The 24216-nt window shown below is 40.6% G+C and overlaps 1 protein-coding gene across 3 annotated transcripts in view; it reads right to left on the bottom strand.

Annotated features, from left to right (window-relative positions):
* Positions 1-24216, bottom strand: part of abr (ABR activator of RhoGEF and GTPase) — a 209596-nt gene that overhangs the window by 134009 nt on the left and 51371 nt on the right. Inside the window, exon 1 of one of the 3 annotated variants that reach the window (XM_078172359.1) lies at positions 7177-7246. The exons of the other annotated variants lie outside the window; for them this stretch is intronic. Within the exon in view, the coding sequence (XP_078028485.1) occupies positions 7177-7231 (55 nt within the window). The 5' untranslated portion in view covers positions 7232-7246. Of the gene's footprint in view, positions 1-7176; positions 7247-24216 lie in introns of those variants that run through there. 3 annotated transcript variants of the gene reach the window in all.

The raw sequence follows: 24216 nt of genomic DNA, 5'->3' as shown, positions 1-24216 counted from the left end.
CCCCACACATAAAACTATGACACTCTTGGTACCTCTAAATGGATACTGTGTCTTTTATAAATAAACTAAGAATGTAGGTAAAACACTTTTTAGGTTGTTTTTAGGTTTACCTCCTTAAGTTTAGGCAACAAAAGTATGTAGTTAGGTTTTTGCCTGACTAGGGCTGGGCGATAAAACGATCTTGAAACAGGATCGCAATAAAATGTATGTCGATGACAATGATGCCCTATAGTCATTTTACTCGATATGGATAGACCTAGATAAAGCCAAACAGCGTGTCATGCAGCAGAAGCAGAAGAACTCCTGTCCCCTTATCACACAGCCATAGAGCTCAGATCCTCCGATCAAAGGTTTTTATCAGTCCCGAGATCTAGGACTAAGTGTTATGGGACAGGAGTTTCTCTATCGCTGGAATTCTCTTCCTCCTCCTATCCGGTTTTCCCCCACCATTGAGATTTTTAAAGTCATTTAAAAACGTACCTGTATTCAGCCGCCTTTGATTGTGCCTAAGCCGACCAGCCCAATTTTTTAACCTGAAGTCTGTGCCTTTATTGTGCTTTTATTACTACTATTATCCTTATCAGGATTTTTGTAATTGTACTATTATCTTTGATCGTACTATTTTTTTTCTCTTGTTTGTTCTCTTCTTTTGCTTTTTGTTTTCCTCTGTGTATGATGTTGAGCACTTTGGATCAACGGTGTTGTGTGTAAAGTGCTATATAAATAAAGTTGAGTTGAGTTGAGGCATTGTGTACACCCATGAGTGGAAGTGAGGAGCAAAGCGGTGGTGACGCTAAGGAAGAGCTTGCATTATCCTTTAAAAAAAGATGAAATTGTGGATGAAAAAGGTTATCCAGTGTCAATAATATGGCAGTGGAACGTCTACTCGAAAGATGACGACGCACGGACAAAGACGGTCTGCAAAACATGTCGTCAGTTGGTGCAAACCAGGAAGGAAACACAATAAACCTTTTCCATCACCTGAAAAGGTGGCATCACAGCGACTACACTGAGAGCATGAAAATCAGGGCCAAAACCGGAATATCGTATGTTGTAAAGCCCTCTGAGGCAAACTGATCTGCGATATTGGGCTTTGCAATAAAATTTAAATGAACTGAACTGAAAAACACATGGTTAAGTTTGGAAAAACTATATCATGGCTTGGCTTAAAATAAGTACAGCTTTTACTAACATAATGTAATGTCACTGGCATAGTATGCTACACACACTTGCACACTACATTACTGTATGATTTATTATTCAAATAACTTGGCTGACTTTTGGCTCCACATGGTGAACAAACAGTGGCCTCCTGGGTGAAAGTCCAGAGTTTGGTTTACCCATCCACCTCCACTCCTGCCCACACTCTGTGGACTTTCTTGCTCTTTATACTACTGCAGTTGCTCGGAGCATCAAAAATGCCACCACCTGGTGTGTCTCATAGTACCATTAAAGGGTGCCTCGGTGCAGATATGTCACACCGAGGGCCACTAACCAAGCGTCTGTATTTTACGAGTTAGGAGTGAGACTGGGTTGGTTCCCCAGCTCAATATCCTCTGAATATGACCCATTAAGGAGACCTTTAAAAGGATGTCAGGTTCTCAGAAACATGTTTACCCATTGTCAAATGATCAGTGTATGTTTCCCAGTGTCAATATGTTAAAATCAACCATCTACAGTTTATAGCCTACTGATGTTACCATTCAAACTTCATTTGAAACGTCCATATACCTTTGCTTTTTTGCAATTTGAACTGTAAAGCTAACTCTTACCAATCTCTTGCAATGTTGCTTCCTATGAAGAGACAAATGCCATAAAACTCAACACAAGGCTAGACTTGGCCCTGAGGAATATAGGATCCAGGGACCATTAGGATGGCCCTATGGAAAGCCTTAAATGATGCACTCAACAAAGCACTCTCGTCTAGACGCACATCAAGGTCTGTTCCCTCTTTTACAAAGATGTAGGCCATGATTCCTTCGCAGAAACATCAATAGGTAGCAGAAATCATTCAGAAATACAGCCCCTGCTGTGCTGAGCAGAGAGCCAGTCCATCGTGGAGAACAAAGTCAGAGCAGCAAAGACAAAGCAGAGGAAATACTCGGCTCTCTGACCTATCCACAGATCACACACACACATGCACGAGCTTCAGTTTACTTACAGTTGCCTGAACTCTCATGCATTTAATGTCAGCTTAGTATGCATTATGTGTTGAACTGTTAATGTGAGTCGATACAGTAGGTTCATTTTGTGTTTGAATGAATCTCTGCATGCAATTTAGTGTGTGAGAGGTCATTATTTCTACTCATTATGTCTTAATAGCCATAAAATAATGCAAGACAGAGAGAGATACAGTAGGAGAAGCAGAGACGCAAGTAAAGGGCGAACATGAAAATGCCTTTTTGCCTGGCTGCTGCTTATGCTGTTGCTCAGCCAATCAGACAAGATCTAAAACACTCCCAGAGCAGAGGGGAGCAAGGAGACAGACTGACAGACAGACAAACAGACAGACAGACAGACAGACAGACTCAGTGATCAATCAATAAATCAGTCTCAGGAACCATCAGTTATACTGCACATGATCAATTAAACGTTTCAGTTAATTTTCAAGGAAAAAAATGCCCAAATTTTGATATTTCTAGGTTCTCAAATGTAAGGATTTGCTGCTTTTCCTGGTCTTACAACATAGTGAATTTGATACTTTTGGGTTTGGAAATGTTTCTTGGACAAAAAAGACATTTAATGAAGTCACTTTAGGACACTGTAACATGCTTTTCCCATTGTTCTCTAATGTGTGGGACCAAATGGTTAATCAAGGAACAGATTAATCTGTTACAAACATCATTGTGAGTTGCAGCCCTAATTGCCAGTACCAGGTACAATGAGCATTCATTGATAATTCAAGCATTTTTACATGAATTACTTTGATGTAAATAACATAGTGTTGATGGTAATTTACCTTTGAGAAGTTCAACTTGAGTATAAGACATAAAAAGGCATCGGTTTTGAACTAAAAGACTGTCATGACTTATTTGCCTTCATATCAGTAAAACGTCCACTCATTTGCGTCACTGACGTCCACTTCTTTATTGACATAGTATCGTCACAATAAAGTCAGTTCTCTAAGCCTGACTACTGATAAAAGTATTACTCATTGATAAAGGACAGGGCTCGCGATTCAAGGGAAATTCTCTTTACTGATGTGTTGCCAGTAGAGAATTAAACATCAGTACACTCCTGTAGCTTTGATTGGGTTTACAATATACAAGCCACTATATAACAAAGAGGAAGGGGGGTACATAGAGAAGGAGGAAATGCTATAAGGTTGGTCAACAAGCTTGTTGTTTACAGACCAGAGGGTGATGAAGGGCACCCAAGGAGTGGGAATTTAAGCTCTGGTCCACACATAGATGGGTATTTTAAAAAATGCATTGTTCTGAAAAGGCCTGAAAAGGTAGCAATCCATCAGAAATCAAGGCTGTTTAATGGCACAAAAGATGTGGCTCCTTCCAATACATGAGAGGAACGGAGGTTACGTGATATTTGTGGCTAATACTCAACAAGATGGAAAGATACTTACTCCTTTCGGAAATTCATCTTGACTGCAATCATCAGATACATAAACAGGAAACTGTAATAGCAAAGACCTCACCAATTACAGCACCAAAATAACAAATGTCAGCGTCATAATTATGGACCTATTCACCATGGACCAAGAGTCAGTGATGATTTTATCGAAATGCTAACAACATGCTAACAAGGATCATGCTTACATGTTGACAATGAGTGTCGAACTTCACATTACAGCACGAGAGACTCCTTCACTGAATCTGCTCTGCATCACATTAATGTAATTAAATAACAACCAGCGATGGTATCTGGTCTGAGGTATCTGAGGACCAAATTACAAATAAGTAACAGGAAGCACTTGAATCATGATCACAAATCTTTCCTGCATTTTATGTTGATCTCATATCCATTCTACACACAGGAACAACATCTGTCTTTGAAGGTTAACCTGTAGCACTCTGAGATCCAAGGATGAAAAGTGCATTACAAATAAAATTTATTATTATCATTATTATTATTATTATTATTAGGTTAGGTTGCATACACTAAGCTTTACAACCAAAACCTAAGAGTGTGAGAAACCCTGTGACCATTTTGCGTATACTAAATGTCTAAGACTAGTCTTAGAAGTATTTCAGTTTAGAAGACATAAAGTAAAGGGAATTTCCCTGGTGTTGTGAGGGATTCATTAAGTCTTTTCTTATTCGATCTTATCTTAAAGATGACAAGATGACAAAAGCGTCTTAAAATAAATGATTTTCTTATACATAAATATGTGTTTTGTGGTTTCCTATCCTGTCAATCATTTTGGGACTCTTGAGAAGTGACTCCTTAGGGAGGCTGGTATAAAGAATACGTTATCATCTAAATGGGAGTTATCTGCATATGTCTGTCACACCGCTGTCATTCTACACGTCTTTTTTAACAGCTACGACACAGAAGGTCAGATTTCACAATATCATTACAGAAGTATTTCAGTGCTGGAAAGATGATCTTTTCACATAACTGGGTTGTCTATGCAGTAGAAAGATGCAAATACTTTCACAGTTAAACAGTAACCTAAAATATGTTTCTGAAAACATTTAAGGCCTGCCTAGTTTTTTTTCTTTATCTTTTATGATAAAGGAAACAGTATGGCGCTCACTTCCTGTTCCCAAACTCTCATAATACAGCTAAACAGTAAGCTAAAACATGTTTCTTAAAATGTTTGAGGCAAGGCAGCACTGCCTAGTTTTAGTTTGATCTGATTTTGGTCTGAGTTTGAGAGAAAGCGGGGCAGCTCTCTCTATCTCCCTTCAATACTCTTTGTGTCTGTCATGGCAGGCGTACAAAAATGAGGAAGCACAATCTGTAGTTCTAGCGACAGCCCAAGAGCCAGCTCAAAAATGTTCACTGGCAAATGAGCAGGGAGATCTGGGTGCTGGCAAGATAGAGGGTTGTTTACCACAGTTCATTTACACATACTACCCATACTGTTATGATACTAAGCTAGATGAAAATCACTTAAGTATTCCTTTACACATCACGCTCCTGCATTGCTGTTGTTGTATTGTTGAAACCCTGCCACAGTCACAGTGCTCACATGCGCACAAGCCCACACGAGCACATGTTTATCTGCACACACTGTGACAAGCTGAAATGTCGGCTGCCTCAGTTCAGCTAATGCACCCTGACAATCCCCATGCGTGACAAACAGAAAAATCAATGCTGAGTTGTCAGTCCATGAAGGGGACTCATCAGCCTTAACGTGTTATTACTGTTCAATAGAGCGTCCCCCAAACATACACATTTTACAGGGTTAAAATGGGGACAACCTTAACATGACATGTGATTAAACGGTAGATAACGTCAGGTAAAAGGATTGACTAACTTGCAGAGGAGGAAGATCCTATTGAGAAATCAATACAGCTTCAGTCTGGAACATCACTACAGAGAAGTGGCAGCCCAGTCAGCAGAGGAAAATGTTGGCATTGTATGTTTTAAACTATAAATACGTCACATTTGCAGGTTTCATAAGGATCATATCAACATTTCCAAGTGACATATAAGCTGACTTTGTCATCCAGAGGTGGAAGGGATGGTGGATGGTGTGCCATCTAGGCACAACAAACAAACCAACAAGACCAACAAAACCAATTGTCATTTAGTGAGTCATTGCTGTGTTTTCAGCTGCTTTTTAGGACCAGTAGTTGACGTTTTGTGGCAACAAATCTGTCTTTTTTCAGCAGCTTTTTGGGCAAGGAACGCAAGTCTTTTGTAGCAACTAGTCTGTCTTTTTCCAGCAGCTCATCAGGCACCAAATGTAGGTGTTTAGTAGCAACCTGTCGGTGTTTTTCCAGTAGCTTTTAAGGCACCAAATGTAGGTGTTTTGTAGCGACTCATCTGTCTTTTTCCAGCAAAGTTTAAGGAACCAAATGCAGGTAATTTGTAGCAACCAGTCTGTCTTTTTCCAGCTGCTCATCAGGCACCAAATGTAGGTGTTTAGTAGCAACCCATCCGTCTTTTTCCAGTACCTTGTAAGGCACCAAATTAGGGATAGGCCGATATGGATTTTTTAGGGCCGATGCCGATACCGATTTTTTACCATCACCCTTAGCCGATGACCGATTATGGACTGCCGATTTTCTTGAGCCGATATTTGGGGCCGATACTGCTTTTGTTCCCTCAATTTTACATCAAAAAAATGACACAATGATAACAAATATTATAAGTCTCAAGTTTAAAATAAGAAACATTTATTGAACAGTAAAAAATACTAAAACAAGATGGAAAGTTGAGGTAGAACAGGTAGAATATTATTATTATTATTATTATTATTATTATACATTCAAATAAAAAAAAGAGTTCAGTGCTCTTAAATAATAATGTCTTTATAAAATAAACAAATATTTAAGCTGAAGCATAAATAAAACAACAACTACTGTACACAGTAGGATTCAACAGCTTTGTTCAACTTAACCACATACTTTGAAATGAAAAAAAGTGCCAGGGAAAAATAAATCCGCGAACCCACGCGCGTATCGGCCAATGCCGATACAAGTAAAAACTCAAATATCGGCCCGATATATCGACCAGCCGATGTATCAGTCTATCCTTACACCAAATGTAGGTATTTGTTGCAACCAGTCTGTCGTTTACCAGCCGCTCATCAGGCACCAAATATAGGTGTTTTGAAATGACCTGTCCATCTTTTTCCAGCGGCTATTTAAGCACCAAGTGTGGGTGTTTTGTAGCAACCTGTCTGTCTTTTCCTAGTGGGGAGAGTGCCACCAGAAGCGGTCTTTTGTAAAGAGACATTGCTGCTTTTCCAGCAGGGATTGTGCCCCCAAAACCAGGTACTTTAAGCAAAAACGTGATCTTTTCCTAACCATAACTAAGTGTTTTTTGTGCCTAAACCTAACCACAGATCAAAATGTGAAATGTCAAGGTACCTGCTACATAATAACATGCAAATGTAACATATCCGTGGTTTGCAGACACATACAAAGCCACATTTTCTTCTGGCAATTGAGCTGGAAGTGGACCTACATGAGGCTGTCATCCACAGACCAGAAAAACCACAGACCAGAAAAACTACAGAGTCAAACACAGGGCGACCATGCTTACCATTACTGGAGAGGAGAGAACGAATGAGACACGCAGCCTCAAAGAAGAAAGCCATGAGTGCGCTGACGTGTGCGTGAGTGTTGTCTGACCTAAACACCTTCACCGGCAGTCATCCATGTCACCAAGGCAGTCGGGCAAACATTATGTCACAGCTTAAGTCCCACTGGTCCCATTTCTTTGACTCAAATTCAACATCAGGGAGTGAGAAGCTGAGTCAACTGTACTGCCACAGGAGTGATGTGAAATAAAGAGAGCTGCTCACCGCTGAATACTTCCACTGTTGTAAACCTTTCAGATAGCACTTATTCAAATTAGGGCAACAATGCTGTATTCAAAAACACACGCAGACAAGGAGGAAGCAACAAACTCATGCACATACAGAAAGACCAGTTACTGTACATAAAATGCTTTGAGTACATCAGTTTCTCTGTCACGTCAATTCCCAGCAGGCCAATACACACTGTCCTGTTATGGTTTACTGGTCACATAGACATACAAATCAATAGTGTGGGTGTGTGTGCATAAAGTTTAGGTAAACTCCATGTACTGTATTATGAGGAACAAACAGAAACTGGCTTTCTGGTTCAGATCATTCGACACTATAATGGAGAGCCAACTGTCCAAACCACACACTGAAACCCAACAACAAAATGCTGCAGTGCAGCAGGCTGTAGATTAGTGCAGTTTTCATATTTGGAAATTATTCAAATCATGCTGTTGCAAGCTAACACAGCAAGAGTCTATGAATCCAGCGAGCACATTGATCTGCAATTAACTATTTATAGGACTATTTGAATACGTAGTTCGGCTTATTCCAGACACCCAAACAACTCTGTCAACGCAAATGTTAACAGAACTTGCAGATAGATTTTTTTAAAGGTTTTCCTTGCAAGAAATTAAAAGGTCATACCGGGTGAATAAACACAGGTTCCACAAGTAAAAATAGGGAACTAATACTTCATTTGATACCTTTTTTCTACTTCTACCTTTTTTCTACTTCAGTTGACACCATCATTTGAATGGAAGCATTAAGATGCATAAAACGCCACCAGACACCACAAGTATGTCGTATAGCCATACTTTGGAATGTTTTGGTGGCATCTCAGCACGCTGAACTTCCAACTCTATCAAATACACCACGTTCAACTTCACCACACCACAGACTGTATGGGTTAAAGCTGCTCTGATAGCAGGCACACTTCAAGTGATTTTTTTTCTAGATCAGAGTACAAAAAGGATCAAATGCAGATATCATATGACTGGAGAGGTTTCAATACTATTTGGTACTGGGTAATTGGGGTCGATACAGCTCAATACACAGCCCTACTGACAACTGAAGTCAAAGTTGACCTTCATGGGCCCAATGGCTGGCCTAACAGTCATTGGACAGACAGGCACATGAGAAAATGTTCTGTCAGTGCCACTAAAAGGCTGCGCTAAAGCATATAGCCATTACTGTAATGTATCATTAGCTGAGCCTCGAGGCTACCAGTAGATACCACAGAGCTTAGAGGAAGAGAAAACCACATTTACACTGTTTCTGTCCGTCATCTGGAGGACACGAGATGGAAGAAGTTCTCATTTATTTTGCAAAAGTAAAAGTAATAATACTACTGTGTAAAAATACTCATTTTAAAATATGACTTAAGTTAAAATACAGAAGTAATAGCATCAAAATATACTTAAAAGGGAAACTACACCCATTTTCAAAATTCAGATGTTATTCCTATGGTGTAAGGGGCCATACACATGCTACGTTTCTTTGCACCCTCAAATTCATTGTTTTCAATGTAGATGCACGGCAGGCGCGCTCAAATGTCACAGCGACACCGTCATGGGGCGCACACCTTCCCAGGCGCCTATGTTCAGGGTGCGATGGCTGCACCCCGAGATAAACCAAGTTCAACTTTTGGAACGCAGCAGCACGCACTGCATGTCATGTGACGAGGACCAACCAGTCACAGCCGACAGATATCTTTCCTGTCTTCTGTAAATATCAGTCTGTGATAAATATGGCAAAGTGGTTCATTTTGGTGCAGGGCTACCCAGAGCTTTACATCTGACCCACGGACAATATACCTAAACACTTACAAACGAAGGAAGATCAGCTCTGCACTCACCATTTTAGAATCTTATATACTCTATTATTGGATTATAATTATTAAATCTATTAATGTGTTCATCACTTTAATGCTGCAACTGGTAAGCAAGGAACTCATTTTAATGACTTTATATACTGCTGGGTAGTTAAACCTGCAATAACACATCATCACTAATTAAATTTAATTTAGTTTAAATGTGTAATGATATTAATAATTGTTTGATTATATTTTGTTTTCATTGTCTGAATCTGTAAAACAACTAAAGCTGTTAAATATTTAATGTTGAGGATGGGTCAAAGCAGCTGCAGATATACCACACTGCATGAGTGCCACCGCTCCCTAATGAAAGCTGCGCCATTTGTTTTACCATGACCTGCTGTGAACTTAGAACAGGGACGGTAACGGCCACTAACTCCAGTCATTTTAGTAGAAATATTTTTGTTTTTAATACAAACAGCAGAATTAATTGACAAAATTAAGACTGAAAAAATATACTTTTATTTAATTTACTTTTTTGGGGGGCATCTGTGGCATGTCCATGTGTTTGATTGTTACCACACTGCATTGCATTCTGGTCTATTGAGACTGTGGATTTGTCAAAGTAAATACAGACAGAACAGAGCTCCTTTTTTTTATTCTGAGGGATTGACTCAAAAACCTGACATTTCCGCTGATGTTTTATAACACTGTACTACTAAAGGCCACGTTATGAAACTTGTGACATAACATCATCTCCATATACCCAGCAGCTCACGGGATTTAAAAATAAAATACAACAAAACAGACCCAGAAATTAGAAATACACCACAGAGATTACATGTGTTTCGAGGCTTATTTTTTTCCTGCCTATCTTAATACCAAACACACCCTCTTATATTTGATTATGTTCTCAGTGTTTCCCTGGACCTTCTTTGCACTCCACATGACGCTTAGGGAAATCAGTACAGCCCGTGAGGAAACACAGACACCTTTGCTGTGTCACTCACATTACACAAACGTGCTCTACACAATTACTCGTAGGCTCTGGTGTGTGTTGATGGGGTTAGATCAATGAGGCTCCAGCTAATCAGGAATGGCTTGCACCAGAAAACACACACACAGATCTGCAAATTGCAGGATTGTTCAGCGACTGCATAAGTCTAAGTGACAGAGTGTAAAGTGTTTAAATCTGCTTCGTGAGTAGAAAACTACCTCAGCAGTTTCATAGCAAGTTCCACATGTGGTGGAAGAAAATTTATTACAGAAGGATCAAAGTGGATTCAATGAATCAAATCAGAAAAATGATTAAAATGCCAAAATGTTCTCCTCATAGTGCAGCGCAATAATATAAATGTCTGGGCATTAAATAAAGACTGCTTTTTCAATAAATAAAAAATAGCGCTCGTCAATCTCTGACACCATTTATCATTTCCATATGACACCTAAAAGAATCCTGCCGTGGTGCATTCAAGGATGCGCTGAAATGTGACATTTGAGTGTGAGCTACTGAACAATAGTCTCTTTCATGGAAATGCAAATAAACCACATTTACATGATTCCTTTATAATGTCATGGTTTGGTTATGGTCTGTCCTCCAGGTTGGATTTTAAGACAACCTAGCATGTGAGTGCAACACTTTTCCTTTTTGTTTAACCTGAAACAGCCCTTTTGAATAAACAGACACTTTAGCTTGTATAGAGTATCTAACTAGGTGAATTAAGGATTTAATTCAACCAAACCAGAGTTGGTGATTGCCGAAACAGTGGAGAGACAAACCAGAAAGGTTTATGTGAGTTATATTTTGTTTGTGCTGATTTTCAACAAAGTGTGTTTTGTGATGGTAAAATTACACTTTATCTAAATGGAGTCTGGTGGGTCTGGGACGTCTTTCACAGTTCCAGAGGAAGACAACAGGACTGTGCCAGAGGTCTGATCTCAACCGTCAAATAGGTTAGACAAAGCGCTGAAGGACTGTCTCCAGAGAGTTAGCACGAGCTAATTCGCAGCAGTGGCTGACATCCAACACCAAGCTTTCAAAAGGCTCCACCCTGTTGTTAAATGTAGTAATAACCACTAGCCATGTGATGCTACAGTTCGCCATTATTTGTAGCATTACCTCTCTGGCTGTGTGTGTGAGAGACACAGCTGCATGTTTGAGTATTAATGTGTGAGATGTGTTGTGGGTAGGCCATTTGTCTTTTTCACAGCCTATTGGCAGGTATGGAAGAGTCAGAACTGCTAGGGCTATGCAATATTGAATCATCCATATTTTCTCACTACATCTTAGCCTTTCTTACCCTCAGTTGTACATAAACTACCGGTTATATACTTCTTTTCAAAATACAAAACCATGAAATTATCGGTTATTGTATCGGTTATCAGCCATGAGAAGCAGGTAGTTATCGGTTATCAGTATCGGTTGAAAAAATCGATATCGGTGCATCTGTATTTGAATGTCGACGACAAGATGTGAGACTGAGTCACTGACTGTGTCATAGGAATGAATTTGTTTTTGAGAGACAGGGCAATACATATTTTTATTTTTTGTGTTTTGTTCTGTATTCCTTTTGTCTCTACCTTTATATAACATTCTGTAATGACAATAAAAATGAAGTGTTAAAAAAAGGTCTGTCTCTGTAGGGATCCTTTCCATAATGTTGTCAGACACTTATGATAACAATCTGAGCCTGCCAGTGAATGTACTTTGATGGTGCACAACACCCTATTAACATTACACTGCAGATTGTTTTGCAGCTGCAGCTCTGTCAGCTCTGTCGCTAAATACTGGACCAATTTTAAAAATTGTTGTTCCCATTAGACACAAAAACAAGAGAAAATAGAGTCCATGTTTCCAAAATTACCCTTTAAAGAGGTCAGAGGTGAAGGGCTGGATGCCATAATTTGATCAAAGAATCCACAATAAAGAGCATTTCATCTATACACACTCTGATGTGATTTTCACCAATGACAGCTGGCACAGCAACAATGGATCCCAGTGATGGAGAGAGTCCAGTGGTTCTCCTAAGAATCACTGCTCTGGTGTGTGTGTGTGTGTGTGTGTGTGTGTGTGTGTGTGTGTGTGTGTGTGTAGCAGTGGTCCACTCTGCTTGCCGTGTAATAAAGCCCAGATATAGTTGCATAACCATCCAGTTAAATCTGCAGTCCCCATCCCTGCTACCCCGCCACCCACTCAACCACCCAACGACCTCCGCCCAATGTCAGCTCACATCACTCTTAACTGCTAACCTCTCCTGACCGACAGCTCTAAATCCACCTGTCACTCTCGATAACCGGCCCTCGTTTCCATGGCAAGGACAAAGGCTGCCATGACAACTGGCCACGTTGATGCAAATCCTTTCTGCTCGCCAACAAACTGTTTGCTCACGTCGGGAGGGAAGAACTGCACGATTTATACCAGAAGACAAGAGAAACTTTTAAAACTGGACAGCCTGAGTCATAAACTAGCTGAGGGCTCCACAGAGAGAGAAAACTGTCCACAATAAACCTCTGCAGGGAGAATATGGATCGCTCTCCTCCAGCTGCCAAACACTGACTCTGAAGCTGGCACAAAAAAAGGAGAACAGATCTATATGTACATTATGGCTCACATCTCAGCTTTCCTTTATCTTTTGTTAATTCGTCATGTGACCACAGCGCCTGCATGCTTGTTACTGCTGCTCATAACACAGTAAACATAACAGAGGGATGACATCACACCAGTTTTAGCATCTTTACATTGCCTCTGTTTGTTTTAGGATTGATTTTAAAGATATAATAAGTTAACTTTTCCACATTAAAATGTCTAAAAACAGCTAGATCAGTGTCATATATTTCGTTGAGTTGTGTACTTACATGTTCCAAACCAAAAGAAATCTGTAAATTTAACAAAGAATGCTGTCCGAGTCATTTGATCGCTGTTGCCCATCAGTGGCATCATATCCCCCTTCTTGCGTGTGTAAGGGTTGTGGTTGTCTGACAGAAGCTGTTATCAGTTGACTTTTAAGCCACATTCTTACGATACACTTTTCAGATCTTGCTTGTTTTTTATCTACACATTTCAATCGGATGAAGGGGTTTACTGGCAACTGCAAACAGCATGTGGAAACACTGAGTTTTAACATGAAGCTGCTTTACTCAGCGTTTTCACTGGTTTAAATCACCGGGTCTGTTTGTTTTGGAGAGGCAGAGACGTCTGCGGAGAATTGAAACCTCCTGAATGGATCTTAAGTGATCAGAGGAAAAAGGTGGTGGTGCAAAGTGTACTTGAATTGCCGTTTTTGCACTGATATTTGTAACATATAATCATTTCCTAACACACTCCTGTTGGTCACTCACGCAACAATACACACACAAACACACACACACACAAACAAAAATGATGGGATTGAAGAGGTAACCAATAGTGACCTCTCCTGTGCTGCATTGCCTCCTCACACCCACAGTGGGCAGCTGAGTGACAGCTCCACTGCCAGGCGACATCACACAGAGGGACCCCTGCTCAGAGCTGCTATGGCAGGCGGGCCAGTCTCCAGCTGTTTAACTACACTGAGCCAGAGTGGACAAAAATGGCTGCTTCTGTAACCTCACCTTTCCGTTCAGACATTAAAGGGACTCTTTTATCTGTTATCTGATTTAGGAGCGGGCGAGCGCTTGTGTGTTTAAGTGGTACAAGCATAGACGTGATAGCTGAGTGGGGACTACAAAAACCTGCTAAGGCATACATCAAACAGCCAACATGTCCACTGGGCTATACTGGGACTGACAGAGCTATCCATCACACAAACACACAAAGACGCGCACAGCGGCAGGTACACACCAGTGTGTGCACATGATTGGTGGACAAAAGCAAATACATGTAGAATACAAACATGTCTGTGAGGAAAAAATAACATGCAGCAATTTACGTCAACTGCCAAACATTCTGCTGCATGGAAACATCAAAAACACCAAGGATGTGTTGGTATGCAAATGTAGCTGTCTTCTGAATAGCTACTGTACCTGCATGTTGAGATAGCTCTCTGCGTACCTCTGCATTTACTCCAACACATATAATGTGGTGGCAGCGACAGCAGTATCTGTGTGTATATGGTACAACAATACTATGTGCTGACACTAATGGCAGGCGAGACAGCACAAAGGTAAACATCTGTGTCCTCTGTCGGTGCGATTTGTTTTTTGATTCATTTCACTAATGGAGGAAAATGTATGGGGTGCTTCTAAAGATTGTTTTAATTAGGGACGCACCAGTTTCAAAACCGATTTCAACACCTGGGCCAATACCAAGTACTGATCTGATATCAGTGTTGAATTAATAAGCTATATGCCTCACTGAAGTGACAGGGATATTTTTTTATGTGTAAGGTAGCGTTGTCAAAATATTGATTTATAAATACATATCGATTCTAAATACTCATTTTACACTTATTGCTGATGTTAATTACTACATCAGGCTGGTTTTAGACACTGCATTCCCAACATTGTAAAAACAAAATGTGCCAGATAAATACATTCATGAACACAGAATTGTTATTTATTATTAAAATAATAAATTGTGCACCGGCAACTTAATAAAAAAAAATAAATCAATAAAATTAACAGGAAATACAATTCAAGTGTAAGCCTTCTGAATGCTGCAACAAACATTATTATTAACAAGCATTAACAGGAACTGAAATTAAAGTATAAAAAATACGACTGCATGATTAATCTCACAATTATTTTATAATCAATTCGCTTGCTTTATAAAACTGTGGAAACACTTTTCTATGATATCTCCAAATGACTTGTTTCGAGAAGCTAGAAACTGAGAATGTTTGCCATATTTGGTTTTTTTTTAAAAATGACTTAAACAACTGATCGATTATCCAAATTGTAAATATATTTTCCTTCGGATGACTAATTTATAAATAGAGCAATTTTTGCAGCTATGGAATTGTTACAAGAGTAGCCTACTACACCTCCATATAGAAATGGATTTTTAAAAAAGATTTTAACAATAAATTTGTGAATTTCTTTATAAAATTTTTAAAAAATATTAAAATACAAAATATTTCCCAAATCCTTAGAGTCCTGAGAGTATTCCAGTTTCTGAGTGTTGTGTCCCTGATGTTCCTAGATGCCACAGGGCTCAAAGAAAAAATATAATTTAGGCAAAAATTGCGGGAAAATGTGTGTCATCGACTATTTGAAGGGCTACAGTTACCTCAGTATTTGTTAGAAAGATTCACAGTTGGGCTTGAATGAAAGCCAAAAAGGTCCCCTTTAAAATGACACCAAACACGATATTGTAAAACACTGAAAACCAACCAGGATATGCACCAGCGTTGGAAATCCAAAATAGTTTAGGGGTGGTATACTTCATGAGCTGGTTACTGTGCCACAGCTGCCACTCGGGAATGTCTATCATACCAAAATATCATCTACAGACATGGATATTTTCATATATTACTACCACATTTTGCCACCTTGAGTGGTACATGCACTAAAAACAACATTTTCAAAATACTAATAGAAATATCAAGTCATATTCACGAGCACAGAAACACAATGAGCAGCATCAGTGAGCTCAGTGTAGCAGGGACGCTGCATTCTAACCAAAATGTCACTGCTTCTAACACTGATAACAGTGAGAGATGAAACAACATGCAAATTGTTTTCCCCTTTCTCAGCAACTACCGTAACGCTGTCCACACTTAACCCTTTATGTACTGCAGTGGACTCACAATAGAAAGTGTGTATGCACTGCAGCCCCCATAGGGTCCTCCTGTATACTGCCATCCTCTCTCCACCTTGTCCGTCTATAGGAGCTTGCACCAGCTGTAAAAAGCTGCAAACTAATAAAGTCAGGGGAAGAAAAAGTTGCTGCTGCAGTGAGAGAATTCAATCAGGGAGTTGTGCTGCCTTGCTCAGCATTTTTTCCTCTATAAGCAGCAGAGGGATTACATCATGCCCTGCAGCCAGCTAACACTGTGTGGGCACCGAGAAGCAGCCCTGCAAACTGCCTCTGTATAGGGTGCATGGCTGCAGTCACTGAGCACACACACACACACACACACACACACACACACACACACACACACACACAAATACACACCCTCAATTTTACAGTAGAGATGTGAGTTTACGAGCAAAGGGCTGTTGTGCACCTTCAAGATTCTTTTGGGAGGCCATTAAGAGAAAAAGTGTGTGTTAAGAGTCAACAAGTCTGTACAAGTTTATTTTTTAGCCACCTTTGCTGTATATGCCGCATGTGTGTTTATGTGTGTGTGTGTGTGTGTTCTGTGTTGTTGACAAGATATTCCTCTGCGTCTTCAATGCCGCTCTCAAAAGATGTAAGTGAGCTCAACCGTAACAGATCAAATCCTCCCAAGACCAGATAAAAGACGGAGAGAGGAAAAGGAAAACAGAAAGACAGAGCGCTGCGTCCTCGAGTCTCCTGCTCAGCAACTAGTCCTCCAGGCCCTGTGGAGCCATGACAGCGTGACAGTACATCAGTGGCATGACAGATGTGTGGTCATTGTGTGTGTGTTGACAGAGTACGTGTAGGCTTTTACACCTCCCTGTCCTGCGGTCATCAATCAGGAGGCGACACTGGGGAAATTAAAAGCCTTTATGAAGGTCTTTCTTTACAGCGCCGGCCCGTTGCTCCACTCATCAACATAAAGTATTTCAACAGCAGCAACATGACACGAGACTCTGAGGACGAACAGGTAGCTATATAGCCTCACTAGAAACCAATTTAATTCAAACATATGCAAATGAAAAGCTATAAAAAAAGATGGGAGCTCTGGTGAGAATGTGAAAATACAGTGGTTACATTTTATATAAGTTGCTGAGAACTAGCTAGCTGGAGCAGCTGCAGTTAAAAATGTTCTCAAGCTCTGAGGAAACAAACGATGAATAAAATTACTGAGCAAGAATTTGAGCTTTATTAGCTTTCAATTAGAGCTGCAACAATGAGTCAATTAATAGATTAGTCAACTGACAGAAAATGTATTGGCAACTATTTAGATTATGGCATAATCATTTTAGTCATTGAGGGACAGCTCAGCGATTGTTCTGGTGTGAGTTTTCCCAACCATTACTGGGGTGTAGTGATTCTCCCTTTTTGTTCCTCTCCACTTCACCTATTTGTGCGAGCCCAAAGAAAAGTAAAAGAACACTGCAGAGACAACACAGCGTAGCATACCGGTAGACGGCAACTGCACTAATGCCCAATCCCACTTCTACCCCTTAAATCTTCCACTTGGTATTGAGTGCCCTCGTTTGCGAGATAACCCTTGATGAGGAAAGTGAGAAATATTAGGGTAGAGATCTTTCCCTAAGAAATGAGACACCACTTCATGCAAATCGGCGTGTCCGACGTGCAGGCATATGTCACGCATAGTAGCGACGCAAGATACCGGTAGTCATTCAGGTTTGAAAATGTCGGCTCCAGCACTTGTGTCATGGTGTGTGCTATGTTTATTCTTCTCCATCTGATGAATCAACGGAGAAGAAATGCTAAAAACAGGAGGCGCCTACGACGTCTTCTAGTTCTGATCGGGTAAGTCGATTTGTTTTAATATTTTGATGCTGTGTTCAACCGAGTGGCTGATGAGTTTACACTAGTCCAACCATCTGTTGTTTGTATAGCCTACATTCCGATCGTAGAGTAACAAATTGTTTTCCAAAACTTGCCGAAGTTGCTGACTTCGCAAAGTGTTCTGGGAAATTTCATCTTCCACTTCGTTGACAGTATGGGTCGGGGCTCCCTTGGAATCTAGGGCGGGTTTTAAGTGTTGGAAACACTTCCACTACCTCAATTCTGTTTTGGGACACCACTAGCCTAAACGTGAACGCGCACAACCAAGTGCAAGTGGGTATTTCTAGGGGAAGTGTGGGTATTGGGACAGGCCCTCAGTTAAGTTTAGTTAAGTTTAGCTAAATGCTAATACCTATCTGTAGTCCTACACACAACAAGTAGAAACAATAAATAAGAATAAAATTCAAGTTGCAATGCAGACTACAGTAAATCCATGTACCTAGCATAACAGAAGCAGTATGTACACACTGCGCAGTACAAAACACAATATAGTGGAGTGGTAGAGACACAGTCCTGATAGTTGTTAGCTTGCCAACCCCTGGCAACAAGCCAAAAAGTCAGTTGTCTGTAGTTTTATTCTCCAACAACTTCATCCTCAACTCCCCAAATCTACCAGAAAGCCGCCCAGCTCCCAGTCCATCCATCCCCGATAGCCGACTGTAGCACACTAGTTTGTTTATGAAGGTAACAACAGTGTTATTGGAGCTTCGCTAAGCTTGTATATTAGTCACAAGAGGCATCACTTGTTTTTTTTTGTTTTTTTTTGCCAAATTTTGTCCCTAACTGGGTTATTCTGGGGATTATCTTGAGTAACCAGGCCATCTTGTTCGATTGTATTGGAGAGAAGGCAGACATCTTTACAGTCGATATCTCCAACACTGGGCAACTCCCTCCAAAACGTCTCAGCTGATAAACAGCGCTACAGGTAAAAGGAAAAACATGTATTTTTGATAATGGGCGAACTGTCCCTTTAAGCAAAGAAGCCAAAATTTGCTTGTTTTCTTCTTATATGTGAAAATTTGATGCTTTGCTTTGTCTTTCATAGTCTCGCCACCAGACAATCAGAGATCTCCGCCTTCTGATAGTCTGGGGACACTCCTTTCTAAAGTGTGTTTAACACACCGGCGAAAACGGCCAGCAACAAAGTAACGCCTCTTGCATTTTTGAAAAGGACACACCTTCTCAGAAATGTGCGCTCCTCCTTTTCTCGTCCGCAAGGAAACAAACACACAGAGAGCTTGAAAATGGATGCCGAGAGATTTAACTCCGTTTTATCAAACGTGTGCTCATCCGTGAAGAAAATGTTTTTCCAGCGGGTGTCTTAGTTACAACATTATTGAGCTAACTGAAGTAGTGTCATGTCGTATCCGACAACGGGAGGCTTTTAACAGACGATGTCCTGATGTTAGCTTTGCTGCTGCTGTTAGCTGTCCCTGTCAGCTGCAGCCACTGATGCTTTCTAGACATTGTGATTTCCCAAAACTGAATAAATACCACACATAGCAACACAAAACTGATTTGCTAGCTCAATCATGCTGTAACTAAGATATCTGCTGGAAAAGATATTTTTTTCACGGACCGTTTAATGAGTTATTACCTATTACAGACACTGCTAACGGCTAACAGGGCTAACAGCTAACGGTTAGCCCAGCTAAACGTGCACACAGAAATAGTAATGTTTGCTCAATCATTGTGTTTATAGACTTTACAAACATCAGATTAGTCCAAACGGTGATACAGTGATGTGAAAAATGTGATATATAGGCTATATATATATATAGCTAAAAGCTCTGCTGGTTTTCTACCCGGAAGTATTTGTAAACAAAAAGGCGATTCCCTCTATAGTCCGGTACCGCTACACGTGTTTCTAGTGGGACTATGTTTACGAGCACAAAAGTTCAACGAGCCACCGAAGGACCGCCCTGCAGATTTACTATTGGTTCTGCAACGTAGGGAGTTTTTTTAAACTCTGAAATTGTATCCGCCCATCTAAACACAAAATCAGGGAGAAAGTCATCAGTCTTTAGTTAAGCAAAGCGTCTAAAGACTGACTTGTGAGTCTATGTCTTTCATAATAATAAACTGACAACCTTTGGAATTTTGGACTCTCAAATAAAACATAGCAATTGAAGACGTCCGTTTGGGCTCTGGGAAATTACACTGGGCATGTTTCACTATTGTCAAACATTTTATTGACAAAATAATTAATTAATAATTGAGAAAATAATGGGCATTTTCATCTTAAAAGAAAATAATCATTAGTGGCATCCCGGTTTTTAATTGATTCTTTTTATCTGTGAACCAGACCAAAGAATCAGGGGTCTTTCTCTTCACACAGTCTCTGTTCAAAAACCATCCACAAACCAAAGGTAAACCTGTCGGCTGACAACAAACAGCCACCAGCCAGAGGGGCAGGTGTGGAGCGACAGATTGTGTTCCTTACTGCACACTGCGTCCTCCAGGGAGCCACCGCAACTGTGATCAATCCAGCTTAGGTAGTGATCAATATGCAGACACACCCACCTTCTTCCTTATGCACATACACACACGCAGATCCTCAAACAACTCTAGACACACGTGAGTGAACATGCAGCCACATGTGCACATAGATAGCAGATTCAGAGAGATTCAGAGATTCAGAGAGAAGTCTCGCTGCACAATGACAGATTCCAATCTCGCCTGTTATTTGAGCCTTAAATTGGAATTTTTATTTGACAAGGAGGCTGTTTGTGGTGTTGGTGAAGCATTTTGTTAACAGATGTTTGTTGCACAATAGTCGACAACAACACAGTCTTATACAAGGAATAGTCTAGGGATGAATTCAAGATGATGTCTAAGGCAGTCTCTTAACCACTTAGTACACTGGAAACACATCTGATGAGCTAAGCAAAGTGTATTTTAATAAAATAGCATCTTGAAAGGAACTTTGCATGGTTCTCTGCAGCTAAATGGAGTCAAGTTTTATTGGGGATTTGCAGGAAAAACAGGTGAAGTTGTTGGAAAATCTTTACACATTGTACATTTGTACATTTAAGTAGGCAACTTCTTAGTCGCTTTCTTAGGGCAGCATGATTGTGCATTCTGTGTGGGGTCTACATGAGTCTACGTTATATGAGATGTAAGTCAAGTATGTGACGTACCTTGCATATGTTAACTAGCAATAAAATGGCATTTCAGGTGAGGTTCTTTACCATGAAAAGTGAAAAAGAATAAAAGCAGCAGGCAAACTTTCCCAAAAACACACAACCTCATGGTCCTATAAAACCATCCAAACAAAATACCGTATCAGCCTTGAATCCATTGCAGGAGTTATTCTCATTTCCCCTTCTCTAAGTGTCTATAAATAACTTACTTTAACTGATTAATGAGGACCTGTTCATCCACTGCAGGCTGCATGATCAAACAGTCAATATATACAGTATATAACTTTCAGAGCTTAATGCTCTAAAAATAACTACTGCCACCGACATGAATTTCACATGAATGCAGGATGTGGCAGGTAGGAACGGCAATAAATATAGGGTACTGAGTGTATGCCTGGACACTGCAGCATGGAGAGGTGTGAATGCATCATGGTCACCTTCAATACATGGTGACAACTAGCAGAACATCAAGGGTGATGGGACTGTGAGTGAAAGAAATTACGTGTACAGTGACTCCAAGTGCAAGCCAATCTCTCAAGAGTACTCTTACTAATATTAATTTACTTCCAAAGGTATTCATTTATTGCTATTGATCTTAATCTAATTTTTGGACAGATATAATCCACAGATTATACCTGAGAGAAAGAGAGAATAGCGGCCTTTCGAATGATTCAGCCCTAAAATTACAGTTTGAATTCAGTGTGTGCACATTCTGTTTCAACAATGAGGACTTCCCCCACTATTTTCCCCTGGCTTAATGTTACATTAATGCTAAATGATGCTAACTACGCAGGGGTCAAGAGCAGTGAGGAGCTGCAGTCTGAGTCATCCAGTTAAGCCGGGGTCTTTGTTCCCCCCTTTCCCTCATCCAGCCTGATCAAGATGATAATGGGTATGCTCCTTGAATAGAGTGAACCACTGTGCTCAGGAAACAGGCAGAGCACACTTTAAAGGTCAATAAGCTGCAGGACTCCCACACATTAGTTACTGGAGAGTGAGAGAAAGATGAAAGAAAGCGCAGACAGAAAGGGAAAAGCTCCAGTGAATTGTGGTTTAATGGAAGATGACGGGAGAGTTGCCAATCCAAAATCAAAACCTTAACAGCATGTAACATCTAACACGGGCTGTTAGACGCTGTGGATGCATCCAACCCAGTCCCTAGAATAACTGTTGGTGTTGTACATTTCTGCAAACCAGGGATATGGTATTATGTAGTGGATATGTTGAAGTTTTAAGTTGCTACAAATCCGTGGTTAATGCATGGTTATGTTTAGCACAAAAACCACTTGGTTATGGTTGAGAAAAGATCATGATTTGGGCTTAAAATACAGTTTTAGTGGTTCAATCACCACTGAAAATGCCACTGATGTCTTAATAAAACACCCGATTTTGGTGACACAATAATGGCTGGAAATGCTACAGATTTCTTGCTAAAAACATCCAGTTTTGGTGGCACAATAATGGCTTCAATAATGCCTTGATATGCCACAGATGTCTTGCTAAAAACTTCCAGTTTTGGTGGCACAATAATGGCTTCAATAAAGCCTTGATATGCCGCAGATGTCTTGCTAAATACATCCAGTTTTGGTGGTACAATAATGGCTGGAAATGCCACAAATGTCTTGCTAAAAACATCCAGTTTTGGTGGCATCATTGCGGCTGGAAATGCCACAGATGTGTCACTAAAAAAACTGTTTTGGTGGCACAATCACTGCTTGAAATGCAGAAAATATGTGACTTTAAACACCAGCCTTTGATGTAACAGTAGCAGTTGGAAGTGCCGCTAATGTCTTGCTAAAAAACAAATCGTTTTGTAGTTCGTTAGTCCCGAACAGTGGTCTGCAGCTTGGCAGCCATCTTGCCTAAATGTCACACCATCCACTATCCCCTCAACCTCCCAATAACAGAGTCAGCTTTTTAGCTTTTTTACTTTGGAAACATTACAATGATACAAATCAAACACATATGTAACATATTCGTGGTTTGCAGAAATGCCGACATTTTCCTCTTGCGACTGGACTAATGCATCCCAATACAAATGTACTGAGATGATGCTAATGACCATGTGTGGCTTTTATCCACTCCACAACCTGTGTGCAAACATCCAAAGCACTTCCCTGCCAGAGAGGCATCCGATAAGAGGCAGAATCATCCCTTTATACCTCAAATGAATGACAATCCTACTACAGCTGCATATCTTCACGTGCCATATGCCCGTAGGCAGCGAGAGATAAGGGCCCCCTCCACTGCGGAGCCACATGCATGAATTGCTGTTACCCTCAAACCAAACCAACCAATGTTACCATGGCAGCCAGCCACTATACATTGTAATTAGCTGGCCTAAATCCCCAAGGCTGGGTCTGGTTGGACACAACCCACTGCTTCCATAGATTAGGACAACCACTGTGGTGCACGGGGCCCGAAGCCGTGTCTGTCTGCACACACAAACACAAGAGGTCACATTCAAGTGCAGACACACCTCTGCACACACATAACAAGACACAAACCCTCACTGACACAACATTTTATATCCCACCGCACAACCCTCCCTGTGTTTATAAGCAGGTACGAGGAAATCAATCCTTCACATGTACTGTGGCGCTATCACAGCCAACACACACCCACATTCAGCACAGCAAAGCACTGTACAGCAGCTGTACTGTGTGGGCATCTACACCTCAGCGTGCAGCACTACCCTCTGCATTCGTTCGTGGGCATGTGCTAATGGAAAGTGTATCAAACCGTGCAGTGAAACAAAAAAGCTACAATGAGTGAAGCTATTAAAATGCAAGCTGCTGGTGATAGCCCTCAGGGCAACCCTGGCAGTGATTGTAGTGTCTATTTATTGCACTCCCCAGCCCAATTAGGACAATATGATGCAGATTAGAGGCAATGAGTCTGATACACTCTAGGTGTATCAGATAGAAGAGGGCACCCTGAGCAGTGGTGTGCTGCATGGTCAGGTTAATCTTTCACAGCACAATAACGCCATTAAAGTTATTAGAAATGGAAGGCCAAGGAGAGCGATTATTGAAAAGAGAGACCCTCTCCTACGGGAGTCAAAGCGAGGACAGAAATCGATGGAAAAGTTTGTGACAAAGAAGAAATTCATCTCAAGACTAATTAGGCCAAAAAGAGACACAGAGATAAAAACTAACTGGCAGCGTGTGGGCGTACACTCCAAGTGAGAATACATCAAACTTTCTGCTGGATCTAACTACTTACAAGGCCG

This window comes from Epinephelus lanceolatus, chromosome 11 (assembly GCF_041903045.1).
Source record: "Epinephelus lanceolatus isolate andai-2023 chromosome 11, ASM4190304v1, whole genome shotgun sequence".
Taxonomy (NCBI): domain Eukaryota; kingdom Metazoa; phylum Chordata; class Actinopteri; order Perciformes; family Serranidae; genus Epinephelus; species Epinephelus lanceolatus.
The sequence above is the reverse complement of the archived record's forward strand: the minus strand, read 5'-3'. Positions and strand labels throughout refer to the sequence as shown.